The sequence below is a fragment of the Phacochoerus africanus genome, chromosome 10 (genome assembly GCF_016906955.1).
Source record: "Phacochoerus africanus isolate WHEZ1 chromosome 10, ROS_Pafr_v1, whole genome shotgun sequence".
Lineage (NCBI taxonomy): Eukaryota > Metazoa > Chordata > Mammalia > Artiodactyla > Suidae > Phacochoerus > Phacochoerus africanus.
The window spans coordinates 5,818,088-5,846,032 of NC_062553.1; the positions used below are offsets into that span (position 1 = coordinate 5,818,088).

The 27,945-nt window shown below is 41.2% G+C and overlaps 1 protein-coding gene across 2 annotated transcripts in view; it reads left to right on the forward strand.

Moving 5' to 3' along the window:
- STX18 (syntaxin 18) overlaps positions 1 to 27,945 on the forward strand; it is a 113,594-nt gene that overhangs the window by 12,337 nt on the left and 73,312 nt on the right. Inside the window, exon 1 of one of the 2 annotated variants that reach the window (XM_047751689.1) lies at positions 27,738 to 27,859. The exons of the other annotated variant lie outside the window; for it this stretch is intronic. Within the exon in view, the coding sequence (XP_047607645.1) occupies positions 27,842 to 27,859 (18 nt within the window). The 5' untranslated portion in view covers positions 27,738 to 27,841. Of the gene's footprint in view, positions 1 to 27,737; positions 27,860 to 27,945 lie in introns of those variants that run through there. 2 annotated transcript variants of the gene reach the window in all.

The following is a 27,945-nucleotide window of genomic DNA, read 5'->3' on the forward strand; positions in this document are numbered from 1 at the left end:
GGGCAGCCCCACACAGGGATGGGCCTGAAAGACAGTGACAGAGGGAGTTGCTCCGTGTGGACAGACCTTTGGATAATTCCTCTTTGCCTTTTGACTTAAGGTGGTTTTTAAAGGCAGGATATTTCTCTGTCTTTCCCTCACATTGTAGTAGGGAAAAGTCAAGAATTTTAGGCTCACACAGATTTTCTCTTAGTGGTATGGCAGTTCATACTTTTCTTCCAGATATGACCTGAAAGGTTAGAGGTGGTAAATGGCCCTTGTGGCATTTTGACTGTAAACCTGAACTGGAATGGAATCTGTAACCCATTATCAGATTCTGAATCAAGCTGCCTTGTCCTCCTCCTGTTTTTGTTTCAGTGAAACTGTGTTTTTATTCTGTCAATGGACAGTTTACATACCTAATATACCTAATATTAAGAGGGAATTATATAATGAATACTTGATGTGAAAGGGACTAGTTGAATACTTCAACTCCAAAGGATTCCATTAAAGTAATAAGGAAATTACATTTAATTTTAAATGGTAGAGAGATTTAAAAATGTTATTGCTATTAAGCATGTATTACACATACTCAACCTTTTTTTTTTTTTTTTTGCAAATGAATTCCCAAAGCACAGTTCATCTTTATACAGGTAAAAGGGAAATAAATATTCTTGCAAAATATAGTTTGATATCGCCTTCTTAATTGTGGAGACAAGCCTACTTTTCCAAAGAATAGAATGTCATGGCTGATGGGAAACTTTTGGAGTTATAGGCTTTTAGCTCTACCTTTAGAAATAAGAAAAAATATATAAATGGATCCCCAGATGAAGGCGTGGTGGGGTACTTTATAGCTCTAATTGACTCCAGACATAGAGGCCATGATTTGTAAGCAAGCAGTGACAAGAGGAAGTTAAATCAAAATTAAATTAAGGGAAGGAAGGGGGGAAAAAAAGAGATATCAAGGAGAGGTGATGAATTTTCAGGAGACTTCTAAATACTTGTCTGTGGGTAAGTGGGAAATCTGTGAATATATCTCAGTTGTGTCAAAGGATGAAATCTGGAAACATTTCAGTCCTGAGAAAGACCTTCTCTCTTGTCTGAAAGTCTTTTTTGTATTCAGTCAGTACGGGCATATTTGCTTCTCTACTTTTCCATGACTCAATGACCGGCAGTAAAAATCAGCCTCTCCCATGATACACAAGAGGCGATGTTTGGGAGGACTGGTTTTTCAGTTTGTATTTCGACGTTTTGTTGTTCAGCTCACGTAAACACAGTCCTAGGAATCAGAGCCTACTGGGTGCTCGGCCAGTGGAAGCACTGACCGCTCTTTCTGCAGTTGGCTCAGTCAGTTTCCCTTTTGCTGCCACCCCCGCCCCCCGCCACCCATGAGTTCTCAGGCCCATGAGGACCAGGGGCTGTCTCTCACTCCCCGTCCCAGCACAGCGCGCAGACTTGAACTTGGATTTGTGAAACTGATTGATGCCTTGTGCTTCCTCTCCTTCTCATCCATCCCACTGCTGCCCTGCGGACTCCCACCCTCACCATCTTGAGCCTGAGCTGATGCAGCAGCGCCGAGCACGCCCCCACTCCAGCCTCGTCTCGGAGCCAAGCCACCGTGCGGAAAATGCTGCTTTCATCATGTTCCTTTGCTCAGAAGTGTTCAATACTGCCCACTCCTCACACAGTGAATTCTGTGATTTGGCGGGTGTTCAGAGGTCTTTATGAAACTAGCGCTACCCACTCTCCCCGTTTACATCCCGCCCCTCCCCGGCCATCCCAGCAGCTTTAACCCAGCTGCTCTCTTCGCAGACTCCTCTGCCTTCTTGGCCTCTTGTTTGGCTCTTGCTATCGCTCCTGCCTGCCTGGCTCGCTCCCCTTCACTTATTATATTCTGCCCGTCTTTAAAGGCATATTCTAGCCTATACTAATCTCTTTCTTTTGAATTCAAAACATTTGCTGCCTGTTACTCCTTAAGCCAGGAACTTCATGTGGCTCAGAACAGCCTTTGCATTATTGTTTGATGATGTGATTATTTTTGAAGATCGAATTGGCTTTATCCAGTGATTTATGAATGAGGCAGTGTCCCATCTAGTGAAGAGATAGCCGCTGGTGTGTTGTTATTTAGTGATGGCATCGTGGCTTAACTTTCCGAGTGCTATCGTGTGGTCTCCCAAAGTATATTCTTTACTGCTGAGCATGGTTGGATGGGAAGGGAAAGGGCCAGACTCTGATAGGATGTTTTGAAATATTTCCCTCAGTGGCTTCTGTAGCCAGTTGGGCAGGACAGTGACCACATCTTACTCATGTCTGCACTCCCAGGGCCTCGCACCACGCCTGGCCCATAGTAGGGATTCAGTACCTGGTGCAGGACCGCATGAATAGAAGGCATTCTCAAATATTTGTTAACGAATTTGACCCCAAACTAAAAGAATCAGCATGGGTGAGATTTTCCATCTTCTAAAAACCGTAAAAAGCCAGTTTTCCATTTAGCTTTTTTTCAGCATTAGCAGTTCTCCCTCAAGCCCGTCTTCCTTCTTCCTCCTGCCTGCCTTCAGCTTCATACTGAAATGTAAATCAATTTCCTCTAATTCTTCTCCCTGTGAAATTGGAGAACAGCTGTTTAGTCACCTCCTTATAAATAACCCTTCAACAAGTTAAATTGCCTCTAGGACTTGCTTTCTCCAGATCAAATTATGCCAAAGCCTTTTCTTTTTCTCATAAAGGCCTTTTCAGAAAGAAGCATTTGTTTTTTTTTTTTTTATTTCTTTTTCTAGCTCTTTATAAAACTTTGTTCTTTTCATAAATGAGCCATCGCATACGCCTGTTAGGGCCTGATTAATGCTGTCTGGAAGGGAAGGCTTCTGGAATCTCCTCCTCTCATTTGTGTTTGGAGCATCCTGTTGGCCTTTCCCATTGCCTATCAGGTTTAACATGTGGCACTCTCACCCTCTCCTTGTTCTGTGGCCTTTTGCTGTGCATTTCTTCAAATCCATAGCTTGATTTTCTTCCCACAAACATTAACTTGCTGATCAGAAGTCTTAGGATTACAAGTGTAATGTTGCAGAGAACTCAGTGCAAATTAGCTTAAATGATTAAGGGAATTTATTGATTTGTATCACTAAAAAAATCTAGTAACAGGACTTAACCTCAAGCATGGTTGGCGCCAGGAGACAGAACAGTGTCCCCAAAAGCCTTTCTTTCCCACTCCCCCTGTTCTGCTTCATGGTTTTAGCATCTCCCTTAAGGCAGCTCAGAGCTCCCGCTTCATGGTGGCTGTAGAGCTGCAACACATGCAGACCTTTCTTGCCTTACTCCCCCACCCAGGGGAAGAGGTAGGCCCTTTCCTTGGTGTGCCCACCGGCATCCTGGAACTCAGGCAGGGGCCCATCCTTAAATGCATCTCCAGAGGTCCCCTCAGGACCCAGCTCTGCAGCTGGGGCCCTGTCACTTCCTCCCAGTACACATGGCTGAGAATAGGGGTAGAATGAGCTCCAAAGGAAATGTGGGGAGCTATTGCCAGGAGCAGGGCTGAGAATGTTGGTGGCCAGCAATAGATGTACATTGGCACTCAAAATTGTGCTGCTTCAGTCTGCCTTAGATTATTGACGTTGCTTTGAACTGAAGTTGCCCCTGAGGATGAGTTCTTCATTCACCCACCCCCTCCCTCACTCTTTATTAAATGCTCAGGGTATGCCAGGCGTGCAACGAGGTGCTGGGTACACAGATGTGAGTGAAGTGATCCCTGCCTAGAAGAAACTCACAGTCTAGTGAAAAGGCAAGTAACCCAAGTGTGTTATTGTAAGTGCTATCATCAAGGTATATGTGGACCCGGGGGTAGAAGTGAAGAACTCCGTGGGAGGGGCCAGAAGGCGGGAGGGCTTCAGAGGAGAGGTGAGTTTTGGGGGGTAAGAGGGATTTTCCCAGAAAGGGGAGGGGAGGGCCTCACCCTGAAGGCCACGGTGAACTGTGACAAGTTGTCAGCAGAGCACTGGTGGGATCAGGTTTGGACCTCAGAGAGGTGATTCTGTGGGCCATGGGTAGATTCGGTGCAGGTGAGAAGGACTGGCAGTGCGGCGGGGGATCGGGTGACTGTTGCAGTGATCGAGTCTGAGCAAGACCCAGGGAAGCCTGAACTGAAACAGGGAATATGGGCACAGAGGACGGATGTAAGGTATATTGAGAGGATTTGGGACTTGTTAGATGTAGGAGAAGAAAATCAATGATGAAAACCAGACAAGTTCAAGGTTTCAGTTGGGAGTGACTAGGTGAGTTCAGTTCAAGATGAGTTCAGCTTTGTGGTTATTTGAGGTGCCCACTGAACCCCCACCCAAGGGACGCGTGTTTATCAGGCAATGGTAGATAGAGAAGTAGACCTCAGAAAGGATTTTGAGCCTTGGGCAAGGAGTAGGGTTACCCCAGGGGAATTTCACATGAGACGAAAAGAAGGCCTCGGACTGGGGATGGCAGCACATGGGAGGCTGGTAGAGGAGGAGGAGTCAGAGAAGGAGGCTGTGGAGAAATGAGACGTATGGGTCCCTCCAAGCAATAGACCTCTTCCTACCTCGGTGGGGGCAGCGTCACCTGGGAGCTTGGTGGCGTGCAGGTTAATTGAGAGCATGGACTCTGGGCTCTATGACCTGCTCCTGTGTGACCTGTGGGCAAATAATTGACGTCACTTCCTGAGCTAGATGACAGGACTCAAGGAGTACCTAATTTTGAATGAGTAAAGCACTTTGAGAGTGCTTGGCACATAGGACATGTTATAAAGTGTTTGATGAAGAAACTTGGAAACCAGTAAACGCGTGTATCCTCCATTCGTGCATCCACCTGTCTCTTTGAGCTGACATACCCACCAGCCAGTTAATCTGAAACCCTAAACTAGTTCATTTGGACGGTAATAATTTATTCTTCTGAAAACTCTGGTGATTCCAGCATAACAGTGCAAATATCTGACTTCTTGAAGGTCTTCCAGATTGTTCATCGGATTGTCTTTCCTCCTGGCTATTAACTTTACCTCTGACTTGGATGTCCTTTTCTTTGTTTGTTCCACATTTCACACATACGTTGTTTCTAATAACCTCACAGCATACAGCATTCTCTTCCCCTCTCTTCCCTTTCTAAAGATTTCTTTCCCAGAGTCATTCCTAAAGTTCTGGAATGCTCTATTAGTTGCTCCCCCCGCATTTTGGTCAGTTTCTGGCATGTTACTTTTAATCAGGCTACTTTTCTCATCCATCTGCAGGAACTGGCAATATTTTCAACTCCTCTCCATTATGGTCGGGAATATGAACTTGCTGTCTTTTCTTCTTCCTTTTGCATTTTCCCAAGTAAAAGCCTCGAACCGCTGATTAGATCGATGTGCCCACAATAACATAAGCAGGCACGAAACTTAAATCTGATTTAAAGGAGTATTGTACAGAGTCTGTTACTCCATTAAGATCTTTTAGAGTCTAGATTAAAATAGAACAGTATTCAGGGTGTGAGTATGTGGTGGAATCTCTAACACTCATTGAACCAGACATCGTGTGTGTTCATTTTTAAATAACCGGGTGGGTCACTTTTTTATTTATTACGAACACAAACACTGATGCTCACAACTGACATGTGAAAGGAAAACAGGCCGATAGTGATGAAAACCATTTAATGATTAGTGAGGAAACAAATATTGTTTAATGAAAATAAAAACCATGTCTAAAGGGCCTAATGCTGACTTTTGGAAATAGAGCCATGTTGCGGTCTGTTGTGTACCCTCTGTCCTGTACAGTAGATATTGTTTAAAATTGCTTGGGAACTGGAGCTTGCAATTGTGAGCCTGGAATGTCCTGCAGATAATTAAGTTGTGGTCAGGCTTTGGAAAAATAAAAAGTTCTCGAACTATGATTTTATAAACATGCTACAATAACATTTCTTTATATTTAACAGTTTCTTATAGAAAGCTGATACTCTCATGAGGCATTGATTAAAGGTAAAACATCAAGAAAGAAAAAATATTAAATTAAAACTTCACTTAGGATGTTGACAGTTGGCTTGTAATATCAAACAGATGTGTATGTTCCTGCGGATAGTCTTCTTTCTGAACGGAATCGCTAAGTTGTGTTTTTTTAAATGACAACTACAAATTTTTGATCAGTTAATAATTTTAAATGCCCTTTCTACAATCTTCTGTATTCTAACTTCATCTGTAGTTTGAGCCATCTCAATGATATAATGATTGGTGAAACCTTTGCTGCCTCTTCTGAAAGGTCTTTCATTTTCTTTCTTTCTTCATCTCTGCCCCCCACCCCCACCCCCACCCCAAGCTTAACTGGGCTCTTCTGATTTCATGATGCATTCTTGGAGATTGATTCCTTGAAATAATTTTGGGATCACTGAGTGGAATTCTACCCTTTTAGATTTATGTCTGTAGTTTACTTCTATATAAGTTTCACATTGGCATTTGAGTGCTTGAGTTGACCCACATTGTGGGATTGTGTTTGTGTGGTCAATTGTAAAGTCTTCATGATACGTCTGTAGAGCCAGCCATGCAGATCGGCTGTACCACCATGCTGTGGGGCCAAAGAAATGTCAGTGAGGGGACCTAAGGGAAACCAGGCCGTGGAGTGAAAAGAGACTCAGTAAATTCTTCTTTTTGCTTCTAAGAAGTTTGCCATATTATGCGAATAGCGTAGAGTCCAGTAAGGGGCGGGACGGAGGGGTGGATTGGGTGGGTGGATGGACTTCAGTAAAGGGAGGGGGGGGAGTCAGGTCAGATTTTGTAGGGTGAGGTGAAGCTATTTTGCATCTTCAAAGATTCTTTACATCTATTCGCAAGACTAGGTAAATTGTTCATTGTGTTTGGGCTGATGCAAATTTTTAATTCCGAAGATCATTTTAATAGTAAGTCTGACATATGGACATCTTAGGTTTTCTGAAAGGTATATTTCACTAAGCAGGAGTCTTTGATTAACCTGGAAGAACAGTTTAGTTGGTTTGGGTAGATTTATTTATCTTGGAACTATGTGTTGTTTGCACAGTCTTCTTTTTGGAATCAATGTTTTTTTCTCTGTAGATTCCATTTGGGAAGCTCTGATTTGGGGCCTAGTATTTGGAAGGCATTGCCAGTAAACACACACAGGCTGTCTGAATAAATATAATGACATTCTTTAACATACAAACTTTAGCCTCAAGAATAATGACTTTATTTTTAATAGTGCATTATTTAAACATGACTGTTTGTTCTTTATATCTAATAGTGTAGTTTTAAATCTCCTGTGTCTTAAAGTTTGATTTAGAAGCAAAATTTTTTCTTCTTCTAAAAAAGTACATTTTTATATGAAAGGATTTGATGAGTATGCATTTCAGGTGTTCAGCTTTTGTTTTCCAGCTTGCTCTTTTAGAATGTTTCTATATTTTGTGTTTGGGAGGAATGAGAGCAAATGTCTGTTGTTCGATGTCTTAGCAGATTTAGTTGAATCGTTGCCATAGTCTCCTAGACATCAGTGATGCTCATTAACAGTACCTTTTGGGAAAGATTTGGAAACACTGAGCTATGTGCAAAAATACTATATACATTTAGCATAATTTGTTACTCTAGAAAGAGCAGTCCATTTTAGCACGAGAATCTGAAAAGCAGTGAGAACGTGTCTGTTAAGGTTTTATCAGTTAGCTAGTTTCAGAGCTTTATATGATTTCATTTCAATTTTCTTCCAGCATTTTGCTGCGAAGGAGTGTTGTAAATATTTTAAATAGTTCTCTTTAACCAGAATTAATAATAACAGGTTTGAGTAGTAAGTGCTGTTTCATTTTATCATTCTTACTGCGCCGTAAGATAACTCTCTGTAAATAATATTCTTTTATAGATAGTTTGGCCTGGCTCACCGATCCTAATTTCAGTATCATGCCTGACTTAGCAATAAGCTGCTGTGATCAGCTACAGTGAATTGTATCTGGCAGGCCTTATTTTCTGTGTCAGTGTGGTATATGACACTTTCTCGCACCCCTGAGTTAGCAAAGCGTGGTCTTAGGATTGTTTTTCAGTTTGGAAGTTTAATAACTTATCTTGGGGAAAGGGAAAGTGGAAGTTTTTCAGAGTAGATGAAGAAAAGAATCATACCATTTGAATTGCTTTCATCTTTTAAGATTTTCATTTGGGCACCCCTTTTTCTCCACATGGTGTTTGGATCTTCTCAGCTGTCTCCCAGACAATGAACGTGGTTCTGTCGGGGAGACAGGGGTCCATTGCTAGTGTTTGCAGCATTCATTCTGTTAACTGTGAAGTTACTGGTGGGGGAATGGAAGACGCTCATTGGTCCCTAGTGGTCTGGAATGGGAAATGCATCTCCTGAAAATTTCCTTAGACCTTTCCATAAAACTTAACATTTGATTAGATACAAAAGTGTTAATAATTTTAGGTAGGTCGATGGGCTTAATTATTGTGTTCTTTGAGCTACAGTTGGGGTTCCTTATTAAACTCTTACTGAAAATGGATAAACTACATATAACAACTTGGGAACTAGATTAGCACCTGTATTTCAAACCACTTAGGAAATGGAGGAAAATTCTGTAAAAGCTTGTGCAAGCGCTAAGTAGACTGAGAAAAATCTGTCAGAAATTTTCTTTGTCATTTCTTTGTTAGCTTTATCATGCTTAATTTTCATGAAAATAATGTGTTTGTTGCTGTGGTCACACCGTGATTTGGCTTTGGCTTATGTATGATATTTTATTGTCCCTGTCCTGGAAAATTATAGCAGTTTTTATGAGGAGTGGTTTGTGGGTTCACACAACCCACTTGGAGTGCCATTTACTATAATTCTCTTCTAAAAGGACCATAAAACATCATGTAAATTGTTTAAAAAGGGAAAGGCCTTTTTCGAGAAAGACTAAGGAGAAATCTTTCCAGGCTTTCTTTTGTTTCTTATAGTTTCATGATTTTAAGCTCAGTGTATTTAAAGCATTAATGTTAAAAAAATAAAGTGCACGTGTATGTGTGTAAAGACGGCTGTGAGCTAGAGCTAGGCTAAAACCGAGTGCTGGTGCAGAATAGTAGGCACCAAATTCATTACAATATTTTAAATTGTGTTTTCTCTGCCTTTGGAAATGAAATTAAGGAAATGAAGGAAGAAAGGTAGAGACGGAAGAAGGAAGGACAGACTTAATTCATAGCATGTATTGTCTTTTTAACAAAAATCCCTCTGTCCTCTTAAGTAGTAGTTGTGTGTCTGGAGTGAGTATTAAGGCACAGTTTTTTGGTATCGAGTCTTGTGAAATGCGTATTTAAATTCACAAATAGATTTACCTAGAAAAACTTCCCTGCTTGGCAGTTTTACCATTTCGGTTGGCTTGTTGCACTCAGTTTATATATACGCCCTTACGAAGAAAGCGTAAAACAGCACAGTAACAAGGCCAAAGTTCTGTCATGGTTTTCTGTACAAATGCCTTATTCCGATAGTATCTTGGTTTTGTATATGAGCTCTATGGAGAGCAAGGGCGGAAATTGTTAATAATTTTCTACAGCGTTTACATGCTACTCTGAGCTTCTAGTCACTTAATATAGAGGTATCTTATGTTTAGGAAATTTTAGTGCAAAAATCATACGAATGTGAAATACAAAATAGAGGCAGCTGTTTGTTTTGCATAGAGCTGTAATATATATAACAGATTTAATTTAAAAAAACCACTTCCTTGGTACATGTGAGACTATTAGAGTTGGAACAACATTTATAGGAACACTTATAAATGAGATGATGATAGCTCTGTTCATGTACATAGTGACAAACATTTGTCTGCAAAATTTTCTATTCAAATAAGTGTATTTTAAAAAACACAAGATTATTTGTGTGGTTTAGAAACTCCTTGGTTTTGTAACAAGAGGAGGTTATAAGTAGGTTATATTAATGCATCTTGAAAAGAGTATCAGTAAAATAGTTAAGATTTTCTTGAACATAGCTGTAAATCTTTGTCTAAGTGTAAATACTTCCCACTTGCATGTGTAATTTTATGAAGAATATCAACTTAGGTTTTATTCTGTGACTGTCAATTCCCTTTTTCCATATGTGTTACAACACACACAAAACCAACTTCCTAAAACACATCAGAACTTTCTGGAATTATTTCTTACCCTACACTGTCTTTTTTTAACTTTTCTGCCATGGGGGTGTTTTTATACTATCCGGATCTCAGAGTAGCCAGCTGAAGTGCATTTGGGGCATAGAAAATGCAGGTAATTTTAAAAAGAAGCAGGAGAATCTAATGTGATGTTGTGAAAGGTGGGAACGAAGCGAAGGCTGTCCTGATGGGCCTGGAGCCCGGCTGCCGCTGGTGTACAGCTGCCCTCGGCCTTGCAGCTCTCCGAGGGGCTCCTCTGGTGGAGCTGGGGGCCTCTTTGACCACGTCTTGAGTACTTTCTGTGGTTGAGGGTTCTAAGCAAAGAAGCCTTTTTGTGGCGCTTCAACCGAAGCTATTGGTTATGCCACAAATTTTCATAATTAAAAATTTTGTGTCTAGCTCTATTGACTAAATTGTTTTAACATGAGATGTTTGGAAAGAATAGGCAGGACACCAAAGAGCCCAAATATCAAATTCTCCAAGTTAAATATTAGTTTCCACTATGAATTTATAATACATTGCTACACAATGACATCATTAGTACAGTAAGTGATATAATATGCTATGTTTAGGGATTTTCTTTTTTTAGATTAGGAAATAGTTTTTCAATTTTTTTGTGTTTGCATAGACAACATACTTCCTTGTCATTTGTAGTTATTAAATAAAAATGCATAGGATTTGAGTCAAGTGTGTGTTACCAGGTTTTATAAATTACTCAGTTGCAAGGAATCTAAACTTATTCTGCTTGTAACTTTCATCGAAAATGTTTCTGTTCTTCCCTTAAGTCAGAAAATATTTTTCATGGGCTTTCGATGATACTAAATCATTTGTTATTAAATAGCTAAATTTATTTTCTTCTGTGAAAATCCTCATCAACATGACCAGTTTCTGTCAGAGAAAAAGCGGAATTTTTCAGCTTTTCCCCCAAAACTGCAACTTCAGAAAATATGTAAGAGATGTAGCAATTAACCTACATGCACATTTATAATACTAGAAAATGGGCAGCTAGTTACACTCAAAGACAGGATCTGATAGGCCCAAATTGCTTAAAACATCACAGTTATTGAAGCTATACCCCAGGGAACTGGAGAAACCATTTAACAGATGAAAGTACATTTTGAAAAGTCTGACCTTACAGGCAATCATAAAATGAATCAAAACAGTGCTTTTTTCCCCCTGAAATGTACAGAGCCCATCTGTGTCTAATCCAGTAATTATAGACTGTGTTCAATTACCTTTTCAAACTTGGAGCAGACTGGAGACTAGGCAGTGAACAAACATAGGGTTTTGTCTAGACCTCAATTGACCACAGTCTAAAACTTGAATTTATATCTAATTTTATTTTTTGTTTGGTTTGATAGTTCTTAAAGGATTCATTTTTGCTACTTGGTGTTTTACCTCCTTAGATTCGAGGTAATTGCCTTTTCTCATCACAAGGGCTTTTGTATCATTGATAGCTTATGCTATATAATCAGATGTTTGTTTTATGAATACTTTTGTCTGCAAATCAATAATTTGCACAGGAGAAAAGACTGCTGGGGGTGGGGGAGGGGATTATACCCGTGAGTAGTATTTTTTAAAAGTAGACTTTAAAATGTTGCTGCTGACTATAACTCTTTTTTATGTGCTAGGAGAACATAATTTGTTTTCTTCTTAAACTCAGAAAACTGTAGTTAAGGTAATTTTCAGTTGCTTTGTGCACTTAATAAGATGTGTTTAAAAATATATGAAAACTGCTAAAACAAATCTTTCTTTTATCAACTATATCTTACAGTTTTCCTCTTTACACATTTTTATTGTATTTGTTCATCAGACTGGTACCCATTATAAGATCCAGTGTATAGTGTTCAAAATTCACTTCAAATTTCTCTTCAAGCCAGTTTATGATTTGATGCATCTTTGTCTGAGAATTAATCATGAGCCACCATGGCCAATTCAAAATATTTAAATTTTATCCAGGAATCTTGGCAATTTAAGTTTTTCTTAAAACAAAACAAGCAAAAGATGACCACAGTTTTTAGAACACTTCTGCAATAGTCAAAGCTCTTTTTGCCGCATTATTTAGTATTCAAGTCACTCACCTTCCAGTCAGCATTGGAAATCAATGTTTTGAGATATTTATTGGACGTAACCATTGCACGTTGAACTGTGAACTGTTCTAGAAACTTTAGGGCCATTCTCAGGGTGCTGTGTGACTTTTTAAAGTTTGTGTTCGTTTAGGTATCACCGTTCTAGGGAAGGTTTTAAAAATTCTGCCGTGGGAGTGGAAGTAGTTTTATTTCTGAGAACTTTATGGGGAAAATGAAACTTACAGAGAATTACCAGTGCCTTATGCTTCATGGTTCGTGAGGCATTGGCTCAAGAATACTAGGACAGAACGGTGTCTTGACCTCCTGCCTGTCCCCATGCTTCCTGGGGTCTTCACAGAGGCTGTGAAAGACTAGTCTTTCTAAGCAGGAACTCGAGAGACCCTTTGGACCCCGTCTCATTCCTTCCCTCATCTAATCCGTTGGATAGGTTTCTCTTTCTGTCTCCCCCCCGTTTGGTAGACCAGCACTCCCTCCAGGTTCCTGCTGTGATTACCTGATGTTTGGGCCACTGAGGCTACCTCCTTGCAAGGCTTACCCCGGCTTGGATTTTTACATTTGTTTATTAACCTGTTTAATGCCCCTCCCACTGGACTGTAAGTGCCTTCAGATCAAAGGCTGGCTATGTGTTATGGTCTCCCGTTGTATCCCAACCAAACACAGCACATTGCCTGTGGCGGGCATTCACCCCTAGTTGGCTGAGTGATGGCTAAAGGCACTGTCGGCCTTACTTTCATCCCGTTCTCCCTGACTTAGTCACCACACTCACACTTTCTCAGATCTTCCAAGCCCCTCTTAACCCAGTGCTAGTCTCTCTCACCTTTTCTTTTTGTGCCATTTCCTTGTGTAGATCTCATCTCCATCACCAGATGACTCCTGCTGTGCTGGTGCCCCGTCCTAATGGCCCTCTCTACCCCTCTACCATTTTCCTTTTAGCCATCCAGTTACTCTGCTTTTTAAAAAGTGTGGTCCACTCCTCAGAAACACCATTGCTCCAAGCTGCACCTTCTTGTATGTACTCGTACTTGTCCTGTATTTGCACTTGAATGAACCTAGCCTTGGAGAGGTGGTTTTTATGGTTGAGACTTTGCTTTATGATCTGTTGATATAGAGCAGTTAGTCTTTTGGGCTGTGTTGTTATGGGGCTCATGTGAGGTCTAAGTGTGTGAATAATAGCTAATGTTTCTTTAAAGCATTCCAGTCTGCCAGCCACTTTCACTCAATTCTCACAGTCCTTCTGGGAAGGTCCCCCTGTTTCAGAGGTAAGCGACATGAGCTTCAGAGAACCCAAGTTGACCTGACTGAGTCACAAACCCCCAGGTGGCAGGAGAAGAATTCAGATCAGGATTTTGTCACTCTAAACTCTGTGTTCTTTCTGTACATCAAGGTTATTTGAAAATATTTTTTCAAGTTTTATTTTTATAGATATTCTGGACACATAGGAAATTGTATCGGTTTGTTCATTGATTGAAATGATGCAGCTCATGGTTACGTCTGCTATGTCACTTAGGAACTCACTGCAGCTGTTGGCTGTTTCCCCACCTTTGCTTTTTAAGGACACCAGCTCCATCCTGTTTGATTTATAGTCAGTAGAAATGCAAAAAACATTTGTTGAATAAATATAGTGAAGTGAGTGAGAGAAAAAAAGAGATGCAATCAAAGATAACTCCTTAACTGACACAGAAAAATGTCTAAAAGGCTGGGCTAAGGTAAAAGCAGTAGAGTGTGGTGGCTAAGACCAGAGAGGCTGGAGTCTGGTCTGTCCAGGCGTCAAGCCTCAGCTTTGGCACTCTCTAGCTGTGCAATCCAGATAAGTTACTTTACCTCCATGCGTGTCAGTTTGCTCACCTATGAAATGAGCGTTATCATCGTCCCTGCCTCGCAGGGTTAATATGTGGGTACCTAGAGTAGTGTCTGGCTCGTGGTAATGCTCCACAAATAGTAGCTTTTATTAAATTAGACTTCATAGGACTGTGGAACTAGAAAGGCAGGCATTCACCAATAAATATAAGTGCACCGATTGTATATGACAGTGAAAATAGTGGAAAACGCTAAGGAGTTGCTGACGTCATTGGGGTGGTTCCAGCTGTGTGAGGTCGGCAGGAGAGTGCCGAGTGGAGGAGGTGAGCACTGAACATTGAGTCTAGGAGAAGAACATTCACTCTGCAAGACGTGCCCAGCGTTCCCGCATATTCTGCCGCGTGGCTGGATGTGGTGTATGTATGTTCCACAGGTCAGGTTCGGGGGAGAAAGGCACTGTGAGGTGCTCCTTTAGCCAGGAGCTAAGGACAGTTCCCGGGATGTGCCCTCCAAGAGAAACCATACAAGCGCGAGTATCCCCCTTGGACCCCAACGGGGAGAGAATTTGGATTAAATAATCAGTTACATATCATGCAACAGAGGAAAAACCAGAAGGTTTGAGCATGTTAATTGGCTATCATGTAGAAAATAGTCTCATTGAGGAGTCAAACCAAGTCAGAAAGGCTCAAGATTAAATAAATGGATGTCTTGAAAAATTGGGACAAAGGAGACCAGGATTCTTAGCATTGAAAGACAAGAGTGAAGGATCTTTAAAGGTGGTAGAAATTACATCTCCATAACATTGAAGCTCTCTCTTTTACCATAACTGAATAGCTGAAAGAAATTTATTTTTCACTCTAAGTTGTTTTTAAATGAGAACCATGATAGAACAAATTTAACTCCTGAGGTCTCCGTTTTCCATTGAAACTGCTCTGTGTCTTGCTGTGCTCGACAAATTAAGTGCTTAACTAATGATAATATTTATGTAATGCTTTCCCCATCTGCAGTGAAAAGGTTGAGAAACATTGGCCTGTGCATCTCAGGTCTTCCTGATTTATACAGAAACCGTGCAGAAAAGGACCACTCCGTAAACAGCTCTTGAGCACGTTCAAGGTGCCACTTGATGAAGAGACATCACAGTGTTCACATCCTGGCCATGGAGATTGTGCAGCCTGAGGGTTGATCATCATGCCTCCTTTAGGCCAAATTCTCTCAGTTCTCCCTCCAGTACTGGCGCTTACATATTTGCATGGTTTTCTCCCGGGTCCTCAGTGTCCTTATCACACCCCTGCCTTCCGGTTGAAATAAAATCATGTCATTTATAAGAGCAGGGATTGAATGTCAGTCCTTCACGAGAGAAGGCTGACGTTTACGGCTGTCTAAGGGCAGCCAACCAGCCCGTGATCACTCCGTTAGCAAGGAGACGTCGTGAACCTCTGGCTTGCGGTGAAGATGTGAGTGCTGGCGTACTTTCCCCAGAGAGGGTTACGAAGCTCGCTGGATATTCTTTTTTGTTGGGCGTCTGTTTAAAACATAGAAATTTGATATTTACTGACACTGGAATTATAAGAGATTTTCACGGTGCCACATTTAAGTCATCTGTTGATGGACTTTGAAAATATTGCTATTGCTGTGTGTTGCTGGTGAGTGTAGCCCCTAAACCCAGCTCCAGCACAGTAAGATTTAAGAACAGAGGAGAGGAGTTCCCGTGCTGACGCAGTGGGTTCATGATCCGGCTTATCTCCGTGGAGGACTCGGTGGCCTGACACAGTGGGTTAAGGATCTGGCATGGCCACAGCTGTGGCGTAGGTCGTGGCTCCAGCTCAGATTTGACCCCTGACCTGGGAACTTCCATATGCCTTGGGGGTGGCCCAAGCTGACTGAGACACTGCAGGTTGAACCCTCACCCCCCCCGCCCCCCCCCCATTTTCCTCCACTGCTTCCACCTTTTTTTCTGTCCTTCCTTTGATTACGATTGGGTCCTGGCTGTATGAAGAGGTGCTTCTTGTCGCATAAGGTTGCCTTCGGGTGTTGGAGCCTGCTTGTGTGGAGATGGCAGATGGGTGGGAAACCCTGAGAGCTCCGGCGAGCTGAAGGTAGAGCTGAGCCGTGGGCTCGAGGCTCTTTCTGGTCTCATGCTCAAGGTACAGGTGCTTCTGCGTTAACATCAGATATAACCTCAGGGATTTGCTAATGGGAGAACCGGGGAAAGATTTCCTGTCCCCTGTCTCCTCTCAGTCTCTGGGAAAATTGAAACATTTTAGACTTAGACTGCTTCCTTCGTAAAATTTTGAATTGATGTCTATTTTATGTGTATATTATCATGTTCCTGGATTTTATTCTTGAACCCAGTTGGAAAGTTTTAAGGCAAACATTTGGTTTTCTGTTAGCCCACAAATTGGGCAATGGTTGTTCAATTACGGTCTTCCGTCGACTTAGGCAGAGTCCCATGTTAAAAGTATATTTTGCTAGTAGCCCACAAAGCATACCAACTGTCAGTCCTTTGTCATGTCTGCCTGTGGGCAGTGTTGTTACAGTAATAGCACCATTCACAGTTTCATCTGCGGATTTCTTCAGTGTATCATGAGAAATCCACTTGAAAGTACATGGGTGACAAAAAACAGCCAAGCGTAGATACTGTGTGCTTTGCCTGCCCTCTTAGCTTAAAATTATCAAGGTCTCCAGTGGACTCGGATGCTTCCCAGAATACCTGACTCACACACGTGCCTCACGTGTAAGAAAGCAAGTCCAGTGCAGTATTATGAAGAGATGCTAATTTCCTGACCATTTGCTGTATGTTACACCGACCATTCAGTATTAAGTGGTTTTGGCAGATGCCTGTTATTTTCTTTGTCCCCAGATTAGCCTTCTGTCAACAGCAGCACCTTCCTCCTTTTGGAACTGGTGTGCCTCTGGCTTCAAACTGGTAGTTTCAGCAGATGCTGCTGTGCTCCCGTGTGGCATCCTTCGCCCTCCAGGCCGTGCACCATGGGTAGGTATCAGACTCAAATCAGGACAACAGCCCTTCTTTATGATTCTTTAAAAATCGGAATTTAAGAAAAGAGTTATTCTTGGTCCAGAGGCCTGGATTTTAACAAGTAAAAGGAGCTGTTGGTGGCCATGTTCCCACTGCTGAGCTGCAGTGAGAGAATTGAAGCTAAGATGCAGAGAAAATGGGGTTAGAAATCAAGGAGACTCTAGAGGGATTTTTTTAATGAGAAAAATTATTTATTTTTAATTGAAGTGTCATTTACTTACTAGTTTCAGGTATGCAACGTCATGCTTTTCTGTCTTTGTAGATGACACGTCATGCAGAATCACTGTGTCATTGGCTGTATTCTGTGTGCCTTGCACTTCCATCCCTGTGGCATGTTTATTTTATCACTAGCACCCTTAATCCCCTCCACCTATTTCACTCCTCCTCCCCTGTGGCAGCCACTGGTTTGTTCTCTGTATCTGTGAGTCTGTTTCTGTTTTATTACATTTGTTCAGTTTGTTTTTTAGATTCCACATATAGGTGAAAACACAGTATTTGTTTTTCCCTGACTTACTTCATCTAGCATGACATACTTTTTAGGCTCATCCTTGTTGTCACAGATGGCAAGATTTCACTTTTTTAATGGCTGAGTAATATTCCAATGTATGCATGTGTGTTCATGTGTGTGTGTATCACATCTTCTTTATCCATTCATCTTTCGATGGGCACTTGGGTTGCTTCCATATTTTAGCTATTGTAAATAATGCTGCAGTGAACATTGGGGTGCATATATCTTTTCAAATTAGTGTTTTCCCCCCCTTGGATAAATACTGAGAGGAGTGAAATTGCTACAACTATGGCAGTTGTAGTTCTATTGTTAATTTTTGAGGCGCCTCCATACTGTTTTCCACAGTGGCTGCACCAGTTTACTTTCCCACCAAGAGTGCGTGAGGATTCTCTTTTCTCCACACCCTTACCAGCCTTTGTTTTTTCTTGTCTTGTTGGACAACAGCCATTCTGACAGGTGTGAGGTGACATCTCATTGGGGCTTTGATTTGTATTTCCCTGAAGATAAGCATCATTACATCCCAAAACAGCAGAATATACATTCTTTCCAAGTGCACATGGAACATTCTCCAGGATAGGTCACGTTAGGCCCCAAAATAAGTCTCAATCAATTTAAGAAGAATGAAACCATATCGAGTGTCCTTCTGAGCACAATGGTATGAGACTTGAAGTCAGTTATAGGAAGAAAATTGGAAAAAACATAAATACATACACAAACACAACAACATGCTACCAGAAAACCCCCAGTGGGCCAACGAAGAAATCAGAGGAAATCAAAAAACAGTTTGAGACGAATGAAAATAGAAACACAGCTTTTCCAGAATCCATTGGATGTAGCAAGAGCAGTTCTAAGAGGGAAGTTGATAGAGCTACAGGACTATTTAAAGGAACAACAACCACCACAAAGTCAAACAACCTAACTTTATACCTAAAGGAACTAGAAAAAGAAGAACAAAGCAAGCCCTAGGTTAGTGAAATGAAGGAAATAGTAAACATCAGAGTGGAAATAAGTGAAATAAAGACCAAAACAAACAACAGAAAAGATTGATGAAACTATGAGCTGACTTTTTGAAAAGATAAACAAAATTGATAAACCTTTAGCCAGACTCACAGAGGAGTTTTAAATACCCACTTCCAGTTGTTTCAGAGGTCTAGCTGGATCTTTGCCCTTCCCATGTTTTGGCATTAAACCAGTGGTTCTCAACTGGTGGTATTTCTGCCTCCAGGGGACACTTGGCGAGGTCCAGAGACATTTTTGGTTGTCATGCTAGGGGGCTGCTACTGGCATCTAGTGGGTAGAGGTTGGGGGTGCTGCTGAACGTCCTGCAATGTACAGGACAGCTCCCAGTCCCCAGATAATTCCCCTACAGAAAGGAATGATCTGGCTGAAAATGTCAATAGGACTTAGGTTGATAAACTCTAATTTTAACCCCTCTTTCAAATATGTTAGATAGCCTTAGTATCTGTTCAGTCCTCCCCCCTCCCCCTTTTGGAATGCTAGTAGCTAGAATTCGTTTCTGTTTATGAGACTCTTATGTGATCTAGGAGTCTGCAAAAACTAATTGTGAATGTTTTTCGGTTATTGGCACATATTTCAGTCCCATATTTAAGACTTTTCAGCACATAGCTGACTTAATGGACAAATTTCCCATCACTCAGGTTTAGAGGGACTGTTTTTTGTTTTTTGATTTTTAGGGCCGCACTCGTGGCATATGGAGGTTCCCAGGCTAGGGACTGAATCAGAGCTGTAGCCACCAGCCTACACCAGAGCCACAGCAACTCGGGATCTGAGCCGCATCTGCGACCTACACCACAACTCAGATCCTTAACGCCAGATCCTTAACCCACGCCCTCATGGATGCTAGTCAGGGTCGTTAACCACTGAGCCACGTTGGGAACTCCCAGGTTTAGAGGGACTGTTGATTCACCTACCACATGGGTTCAGACAGACATTTGTAGCCTCTCTGGGTAGCCAAGCAACATATATTCTAAACTCGAAAACTTTTGAAGCAAAACTTACTCATAAATTGCTACTAGGATAGCATCAGAATTATACTGTCTTCCCTAAGATTTCTTTCGAGATTTATATTCAGTTCATATGTAAGTGATGAAATATCCATTTTTAAGAATAACAGTGTCGAATAAAACACTGTCTTATAATGGTCTTGATCAAGCAAGGCTGGCACGAGGAACTGCTAGCATCTGCACCAACATGGACTGGGCAAGCAAAATTCCTCTTTGAAACCATCAGAAAACAAGGTGCCTCTGATTCATCTTCAGAGTCATAAACATGCATTTCTCAGTGAAAAAACCGATGAAAAGAATGTTAGTGATCACTTCATGAGAATTTGAGGCATTGCACATGGCCGTGCAGTTAATCTCTTAGGTTCAGAATCAGATTTAATATTTCTTAACATTTTACACTAAATCTCTTTTTTTTTTTTTTGTAATTTTCTAATGCTTTTTAAAGACCACGACTGAGAATTCTCTCTCAGTTTCTTTCCCTCTGGCTTCCCCCATTGCTCCAGTTAAAGTAGAGTTGAACTGCGCAGCGTTTTTGTGAGGCTGAGTTCCTTTCTAGCTCTCGCTTTCCCACTCTCTGGCACACAGCTGACACACGGGTGCTCATTAAATGTTTGCTCGAAGAACGCTCCCCCAGCTCTGTTTGACTTCCAGTAACCCCTACATTTTTATTTCCAGCTCAGACTTCTCTTTCGAACTCTCCATTGGACTACCCGCCTGACATCTTCCTGCAATTGATTTCTAGTTTCATGCCAGCATGGTCAGAAAGGGGCTCCGTGTGATTCCATCCTTCTTAAATTTGCTGTTCAGAGGTCCCGTAGACACTCGGTGTCCTTGCTTGTCCTCCACAGGCTGGATCTATCCTGGTCTTAGGGCCTTTGGACGTCTTCCCTCTTCTTGAGATGCGTTCCCTAGACGCCTGTCTGGGTGCCTCTTGCCTGCCCTCCCTCAGATGTGTCCTTTATGTCATCTTCCCCATGAGGCCATCCTGACCTCTCTGTAGGATATTATAATCCATCTCTTCCCCTACCCTCTACTGAGATTTCCCTTCCCTTTCTCTCTTTTTTTTCCTCCCCATAACACTGATCACCATCTCACATATTTTATTAACAGGCTTATTATTTATTATTATGTTATTTTTAAAATATTTATTATGTTTATTCTTTATTGTCTATCTAGAATTGCCTAGATTGTAAGCAGAGCCAGGATCGTTCAAAGTGAGGTCTTTTAACTCCCAAGTCTAACTCACTTTGTGTTACACGTCAGCTCCTTCTTGTTGACTTCAGAATGGCCTTGGTATTTGGGAGTCTACTGCCTCGGGTTTCCTGAGCTCAGTCTTTGCTTAAAAATAATAAATATTATACATATAACCTACATAATTAAAGTGATGTTGCTTTCTGTCTCTGACTGCAGCACCAAAATCTTTTGGATTTTCAGCAAGTTTGGAGGCTATATTTGGGACGATCTAAAGTAAATTATAGGCTACATAGCACATATGGGACACAAGCAGTTTTCTTCTAGAATAGCTTCAGTAGGGATTGGAAAGGCCCAAATGACAGACTCCTAAGGCACCATGAACAGACGAAAAGTGAAAACAAAAGAACAGCAGTCTGGGATATGAACCCCGAGTTCAAAATCCTAGGAGCATGCGCTTTTCATTTGGGCATTTCTGTGTCATATGCTTTAGAGGGAGTGTCAGCCATGACCCATTTATTTAATGATAATTCATAATCCTCCTAAGCAGTCACGGAAAGCCAGCTGGTATTTAAATTAAAACACTCCCTGGAGTTCCCGTTGTGGCTCAGCAGTATCCATGATGATGCAGGATTGATCCCTGCATTCACTCAGTTGGTTGAGGATCCAGTGTTGCCATGAGCTGTGGAGTAGGCTGGCAGTGGCAGCTCCAATTCGACCCCTTGTCTGGGAACTTCCATTTGCCGTGGGTGCAGCCTTAAAAAACAAAGGTATTTGGACCTAAAATACCTTTTACATCTGTGTTAGGATGCCAGAGTCATTTGTTCTGTGGTCAGCTCTGAAGTCCAATGGCTTATAGATGATAAGTACACAGTAAATATAGAGTGTTTACTTTCCAGGCTGGAGCAGAAGATGCTAGGAGAGTCAGGGCATATCTTTCTAGCTGGCTTTTTTTTTTTTTTCCTTAATTTTATTTTGAAATTAACATGCAGTAAAATTGAACTTTCTGCTGTATAGTTCTGTGATTTTTTTTTTTCTTATTAGGGCCACACCCATGGCATATGGAAATTCCCAGGTTAGGGGTCCAGTCGGAGCTGCCAGCGTGTGCCACAGCCCGAGTTCAGAGTTCTCAGTTCTGAGAACACAGGTTCTGAGCCACATCTGCGACCTACACACAGCTCACAGCAACGCCAGATCCTTAACCCACTGAGTGAGGCCAGGGATTGAACCCACATCCTCATGGATACTAGTTGGGTTCATTACCACTGAGCCACAATGGGAACTCCCGCTCTATGAATTTTAATGTGTATGTATATCTGTACCAATATGTATGTATATATACAGATGTATGTATTCTCTTTTGGTGTAAACCATTTTGCAACCAGGATACAGAACGGTTTCATCACCTCCCAAATCTCCCTCATGTTATTCCTTTGTAGCCAGCACCTCCTCCGCCACACACACAACTGGTTCTCCCTTACTATAGTTTTGGGGATTTTTTGAGAATTTTATGTCAGTGGACTCATGTAGTATGTAACCCCTTGAAACTGACTTCTTTTTAGTCAGCATAATGCCTTTGAGATTCATTTAAGATGTGTGTTTAATCAACAGTCCCGTCTTCCTTTATTACTGAGTAGTTTTTGTTATATGAAGGTACCATGGTTATTGATCACTTATTGAAGGCATTTGGGTTGTTTCCAGGTTTGGCATTTATGAATAGAGCTACTTCAAATATTTGTGTACAGGTTTTGCGTTAGCAGAAATTTTCATTTCTCTAGGGCACATAGCCCAGGAGTGGGATCGCTAGGTCATATGGTAACTGTATGTTTAATATTGTATATATTTTTTAAAAAGCTGCTTGTGCACAAATGTTCTTAGCATTATTCGTAACGATGAGAAAGTGAAAATAATCCAAAAGTCCATCAACTTGATGAACGGGTAAATAAAATGTGATACATCTATACAGCAAGTAATTTTGGCAATAAAAAGAAATGAAGTCCTGATACTTACTATAACATGGGTAAGCCTTGAAAACATGCTAATAAAAGAAGCCGGTCACAAAGGGCCGCGTTCGGTATGACTCTCTTTCCAAGAAATGTCCAGAAGAGACCGATTCGTAGAGACAGAAAGTAGGTTGGTTGCCTGGGGCTGGGAGGGCTGGGGAGATATGGGAAGTGACTGCGAACGGGTACGGGATCTTTGTGGTGAGATGAAGATTCCAAAAGTGACCGAGTCGACGGTGGCACAGCTTGTGATGTGCCGGAAACCATTGACTAGCACACTTTGAATGGGCGAGTCCTGCGCTCTGTGAATTCTCTCTCTCCATGAGGAAGCCTGGTACTCAAAATGAACCGCCGACCTGTTTTCCACAGTGGCTGTGCTTTTCATTTTCTCTCCGGCAGTGAGAGGTCTCGGGCTCCACACCCTCTCGGGGTGGTGTCAGAATTTTCATTTGGGCTGTTTTAGCGGCTGTGTCGTGGTGGGTCGTTGCTAATTTGCATTTCCCCTGGTGGCTAATGATGTAGAGCGTTTTCCGGTGCCTGTTCACCTTCCTCAGCGAGGAGTCTGTGCAAATCTTTCACCCATTTTAAAATCGAGTTGTTGGTCTTCTTAGTGTTAGGTCCGAGAGCTCCTGATGTGAGTACAAGCCCTGGGTCAGACATGTGAATTGCAGGGATTTTCTCTTAGCCTCCCAGTTAGCTTGTCTTTTCACGCTCTTGAAGTGAAAACTTGCTGGGCTGCAAGTTCTCAGGGTTTCGTAGTCTTTTTACTCCTGTCCCTCAGTGCTTAATCTAGTCTCTGGCGCAAAGCAGATATTCAGTTAATATTTGATGGATGAATGAATGAGCTCTGTTTTCTTACTGATTAGCAACAGGTTTTTTGGTTTTGTTTTTTTTTTCTTGAGAGATAATGTATTAAAATTAAACCTGGTCAGATTACTTCCCTGATTAAAATGTTTCCTTCCAGTTACTTCTTTAGAAAAAACAAAAACAAAAACAAAACACTTCTCTGATATAGATTGTAAAGCATGGCCCAGTCTGGTCCTTTGAACGTTTCGTCCTCTCATCGTAGCCTTTACACATGCTGTTCACTCTGTCTGGAACACTTTTCCTCCCACTCTTTTTGCCAGGCTAATTTATTTATTTCTTTGTTCAAGTATCACCTTCACTCATTCATCCTAGACCCTGGGAGTACGAGAATGAATGTCCTTATCTTATTGGGGTGCACCTTTCGTGGCAGAAAGCCTCTCTGCCACTCACTCTAGACTAGGCTGAGTGCCTCTCTTTTGTGCTTTTATAGTAATATCCCTGTGTTTTTACTTCATAGAACTTTAATTATTTATAGTTATGTATGTTTGGTATTTTTTTATACTGCCAGACTGTACACCAATGACCTTTAAATATATTTGTTTATTTGTCCCTTAAAAGAATTAAAAAAAAAAAACTAGATAACCTCATGCATATATTTCAAGCCAACATCTAAATTTTTCATTATAAATTTAAATAGTTGCAAAGGATATAATTTCCAGTATGCTGTAAAACTTGACATTGTAAACTTTTAATCACCCTTTTAAATGTGTCCCATGGAAGCTAAATATTGTACCTGATACTCACCATCATTTGTTGAAAAAAAAAATCCCTAAAAATTTTTTTTCTATAGTCATGAATTTTACAGTCTTTTTCTCCGTAAACTCCATTTCATTTCCCCCACATAATATTCTCCTATCCCTGGTTATCATTGAAAATCATTTATTGCTCATTCTCTTATACTTCTATGTAACAAAATAGGTATGCAAATTGAAATTTAATTTTTAAACTGTTTCCAGTGATGACCAAAAGGCTGTGGTTATTCTCTGTGAAACAACTGTGTTGAATTATTCTGTGTTGAGTTTACCTCTGGCATTATTATCAGTGTACATGGATTAAAACAAAAATTACATTATTTCATCTGAAAAGCCTCTAAAGGCAACAGATTTGTCTGTAAACTAGATCGTGTGCAAGTGGATGCATGTTCCTTTTTCCAGATTGTGACATTGTCCAATATCAACTGCATTCTTAGCTTTCACTTCTTGTGACACAAGAGCTAAGAAGCCTTGGGAACCTTGTTTGTGTCAGGCCCGTAGGTGGACAAGAATGGAAGGAGCTGTGGCACTGCCCCTCCACTCTGCTCCTGGGACTTCCTCTGAGTCACATGCCCAAACTGGCATCAGAATGTTTAAAAGCAACTGTCAGATGACAGCTCAGGATCTCCGTTAATTTTGTTGAGTGGAAAAGCTTGGGAACCACCCCCCCAGACTTGTGAAAGGATTTGTTGCCCAGTCATGAGTGTCATTCCCAGGACTCCTAAGTGTCCCTTTGTCAGAGGACAGTGCACCATTGGGACATTCAGGTATCGTGAGAGCGGCCTTCCTTTTATGATGTGGAGAGGGTGCTTGTGAAGGGCTGTGGGCAAGGAGAACCGGCAGGACGTGGTCACGGCAGGTTCGCAGGCCGCTCTGCTTCTGAAGAGAGTACCATGGATGCTGAGGGTCCAGAATCTAGTCCCCAGACCTGTGTCTGCCGGATCCACCGGTTGCCCCGCCCTCCCTCGTGTGTGCTGCTGCTTCAGGGCCCATGAGGGCAAAGAGATGTGTGTTTTTTTCCAACCACATTTTCCTCGATTCAAAGCTTCTGGTATCTAGAACCCAATAAATATTTTTTTCGCTCAGGAAGAAACTTTGTATGTAAAATTTGACTCCAAATCTATTAACCTTTTCAGTTTTCTCTGAAAAGATGTAAAAGGGGAAATGTTTTTATTCCTGAGTAGTGTTGTAGGCTATGAAGTTCATTTTTAATTTTCAAGAATAAAATGTTCTTTTACAAGTAACATTTTTGAGTCGGTAGCTATCTTGCTAACTTAATAATAAAGCTACTTGCCCTAAATCCTTTTTCTGTTTTCCCAATTACACTCTTTTAGGTAACTTTTACTCTTTTTCAGGTAATAAGGTTCTGCTGGACTTCTCCACCAAAATAATGGTTTTTTGGTACTTTTTATCCTAATGTGATTTTCAAAGATTACAAAAATAGTTGTCATTTGTTTTCCTTTTGCCTAGTGGTTTTGAGGTATCTGGCAGATCCTTTTAGGCGCATTACACCTGCAGGGCAATAGAGGTCTGCGTGCCTGCATCAAGGAAGTAGGTGGCGTTCCTGCCTAGAAATAGGAACTGCAGATTGGCAGCTTCATCTTTCTGCTAATGTGCAGATTCTTAATGCTTAGTATCCTGGAGCTTTCTGTTTTTCTGCAGGAAATCTAATACAGATTTTCGATTGCCTCTTAAAATGCTACACTTCTTTCTCCAGGAGACCTTATCTTCGATAAAGCATCTGGTTTTCTGTGAAGTCGTTATTTTGAGTCAGAATTTCCAGCTGTTGCATCTAGTTTGATGGAGCCTTGAATTGAAAATCACAAACTAGGTCATGTATTTAAATACCAGACGTGAATGTTATCTTTCTTCGTATAAAACAGTATGGCAATTATATTTAAGTATTCCCAATTTGCAGCCTTATTGTTCATGATTTGCTCCAAGAGACAACAAGATTGAAGAACAGCTGAACACCTTTAAATGAATAGGTGACGTTTTATTCTTTTGTCAGTGTCCCATGAACCTGCACACATGGTGTCTGCCCTAGGACAGATAAGAATTGTCAGCTGTTGGGGGTCACAGGAGCCTCACAGACCATTTAGTCCGACCCTCCTCATTCTCTAGATGAGGAAGCTGAAGTCTTATTTGGTCCTGGACGTAGAACCTGATCACCAACCTGGATTCAGTGGGATTAAGATGACTGTGTTGTTTACTATTGCAAAAGCAGCCATTCTGAGCAGGCAAGCAAAGGGTTAACGGGTTCCTTGGCAGTTCTGCTCCTGGACTGCGACCCTGGGACCAGCACTGGGGTGCCCTAGGAGGCTGATCAGTCCTTTCCTTCTGGGATTTTTAAAAATGTTTGTAACTCTTTGGCATGTAATTCCTCTTTTAAGACTTGATCTTAAGGAGTTACAAAATCAGTTAAAGATTTAGCACCCCAAAATACTCTGGTACGGTTCAGCAAAAAGATGTTCATTACAGCATAATTTATCCTTTTGGAAAATCAGAAGAAACAACTTAGTTATCCAACAGTGGAGAAATAGTCAAATTAGGGCATATTTAAACAATGAAATGTTCTGTAGCCATCAAAGTAATTTTTTAGAAGGTTTTTTTAATTATGCGGGAAGTGCTCATTATGTGCCAATTAAAATAAGTACGATATAGAATTATATAATATGGTTTTAATTATGTAAAGGAAATATATACATAAATGGATAATACATCAAAGTGGTAAAGAGTTTATTTCTAAGTGATGATATTATGGGTTGATTTTATTTTCTTCTTTATATTTGCTTATTTCACAAAGTCTCCATGATTAGCGAGAAGTTATTTTTAAAAAGAAACTTAAAATACAGTTGAAGAGGCAAATTTTTTCTCATACTAAATGATGGAAAACTCACTTTCAGGTCCTGTTGAGGTTGGAGAGAGAGGATCACTGGCACACAGTGTCTGATGCTTGGGCTTAGTCAAGTCACACTCAGCTGTCCCACTCTCATCCCCATGGGGGTCCTAATGGTGGGGATAGTGGCCCCCCTGGACTTGGGGGGTGGGCCACGGCCCACGAGGGGCTGCTCTTTGAACCAGCAGTCATTTTATTTGGAAAAATAAGTAAATTTGAAAAGCCAATTCCCCCTATTGAATGAATCTTTTTTTACTCTTTCATTTAGCAAACACTTTTGAGTTCCTCCAAGTTAGTTCTTCTGACTTGAAGGTAACTTTCTGGTACTAATGATTCTCTGCCCAGAGAGTGTTGAAATTTTCATAAATCTGCTTGCCCCAGAGTATTCTGGTATACAGGTAACTTGACACAGTTCCTGTTCTCACCTGGTTCAGGTTTAATAATTAAATTGGATTAGCTATTAAATAATGAATGTTTGTGTAGAAGCCAGTATGATACCTGTGAACCTGAAAACACAGCTTTAATCAGAGAGGGGCTCGGTGGGATCCGTATTGCTGTTGCTTTGCAGTACAGCATGGTCTGCAGAACAACACGGTCAAGCAAATTAAATGCTGTGTTTCTCAAAGGTAAGCTTTTCCAGAGCATGGTATGGTTTTCTTTGCTCCAAGAATTCTTTGAGAAATCTATGAATATTTGAGGTCCTCAATTCCAC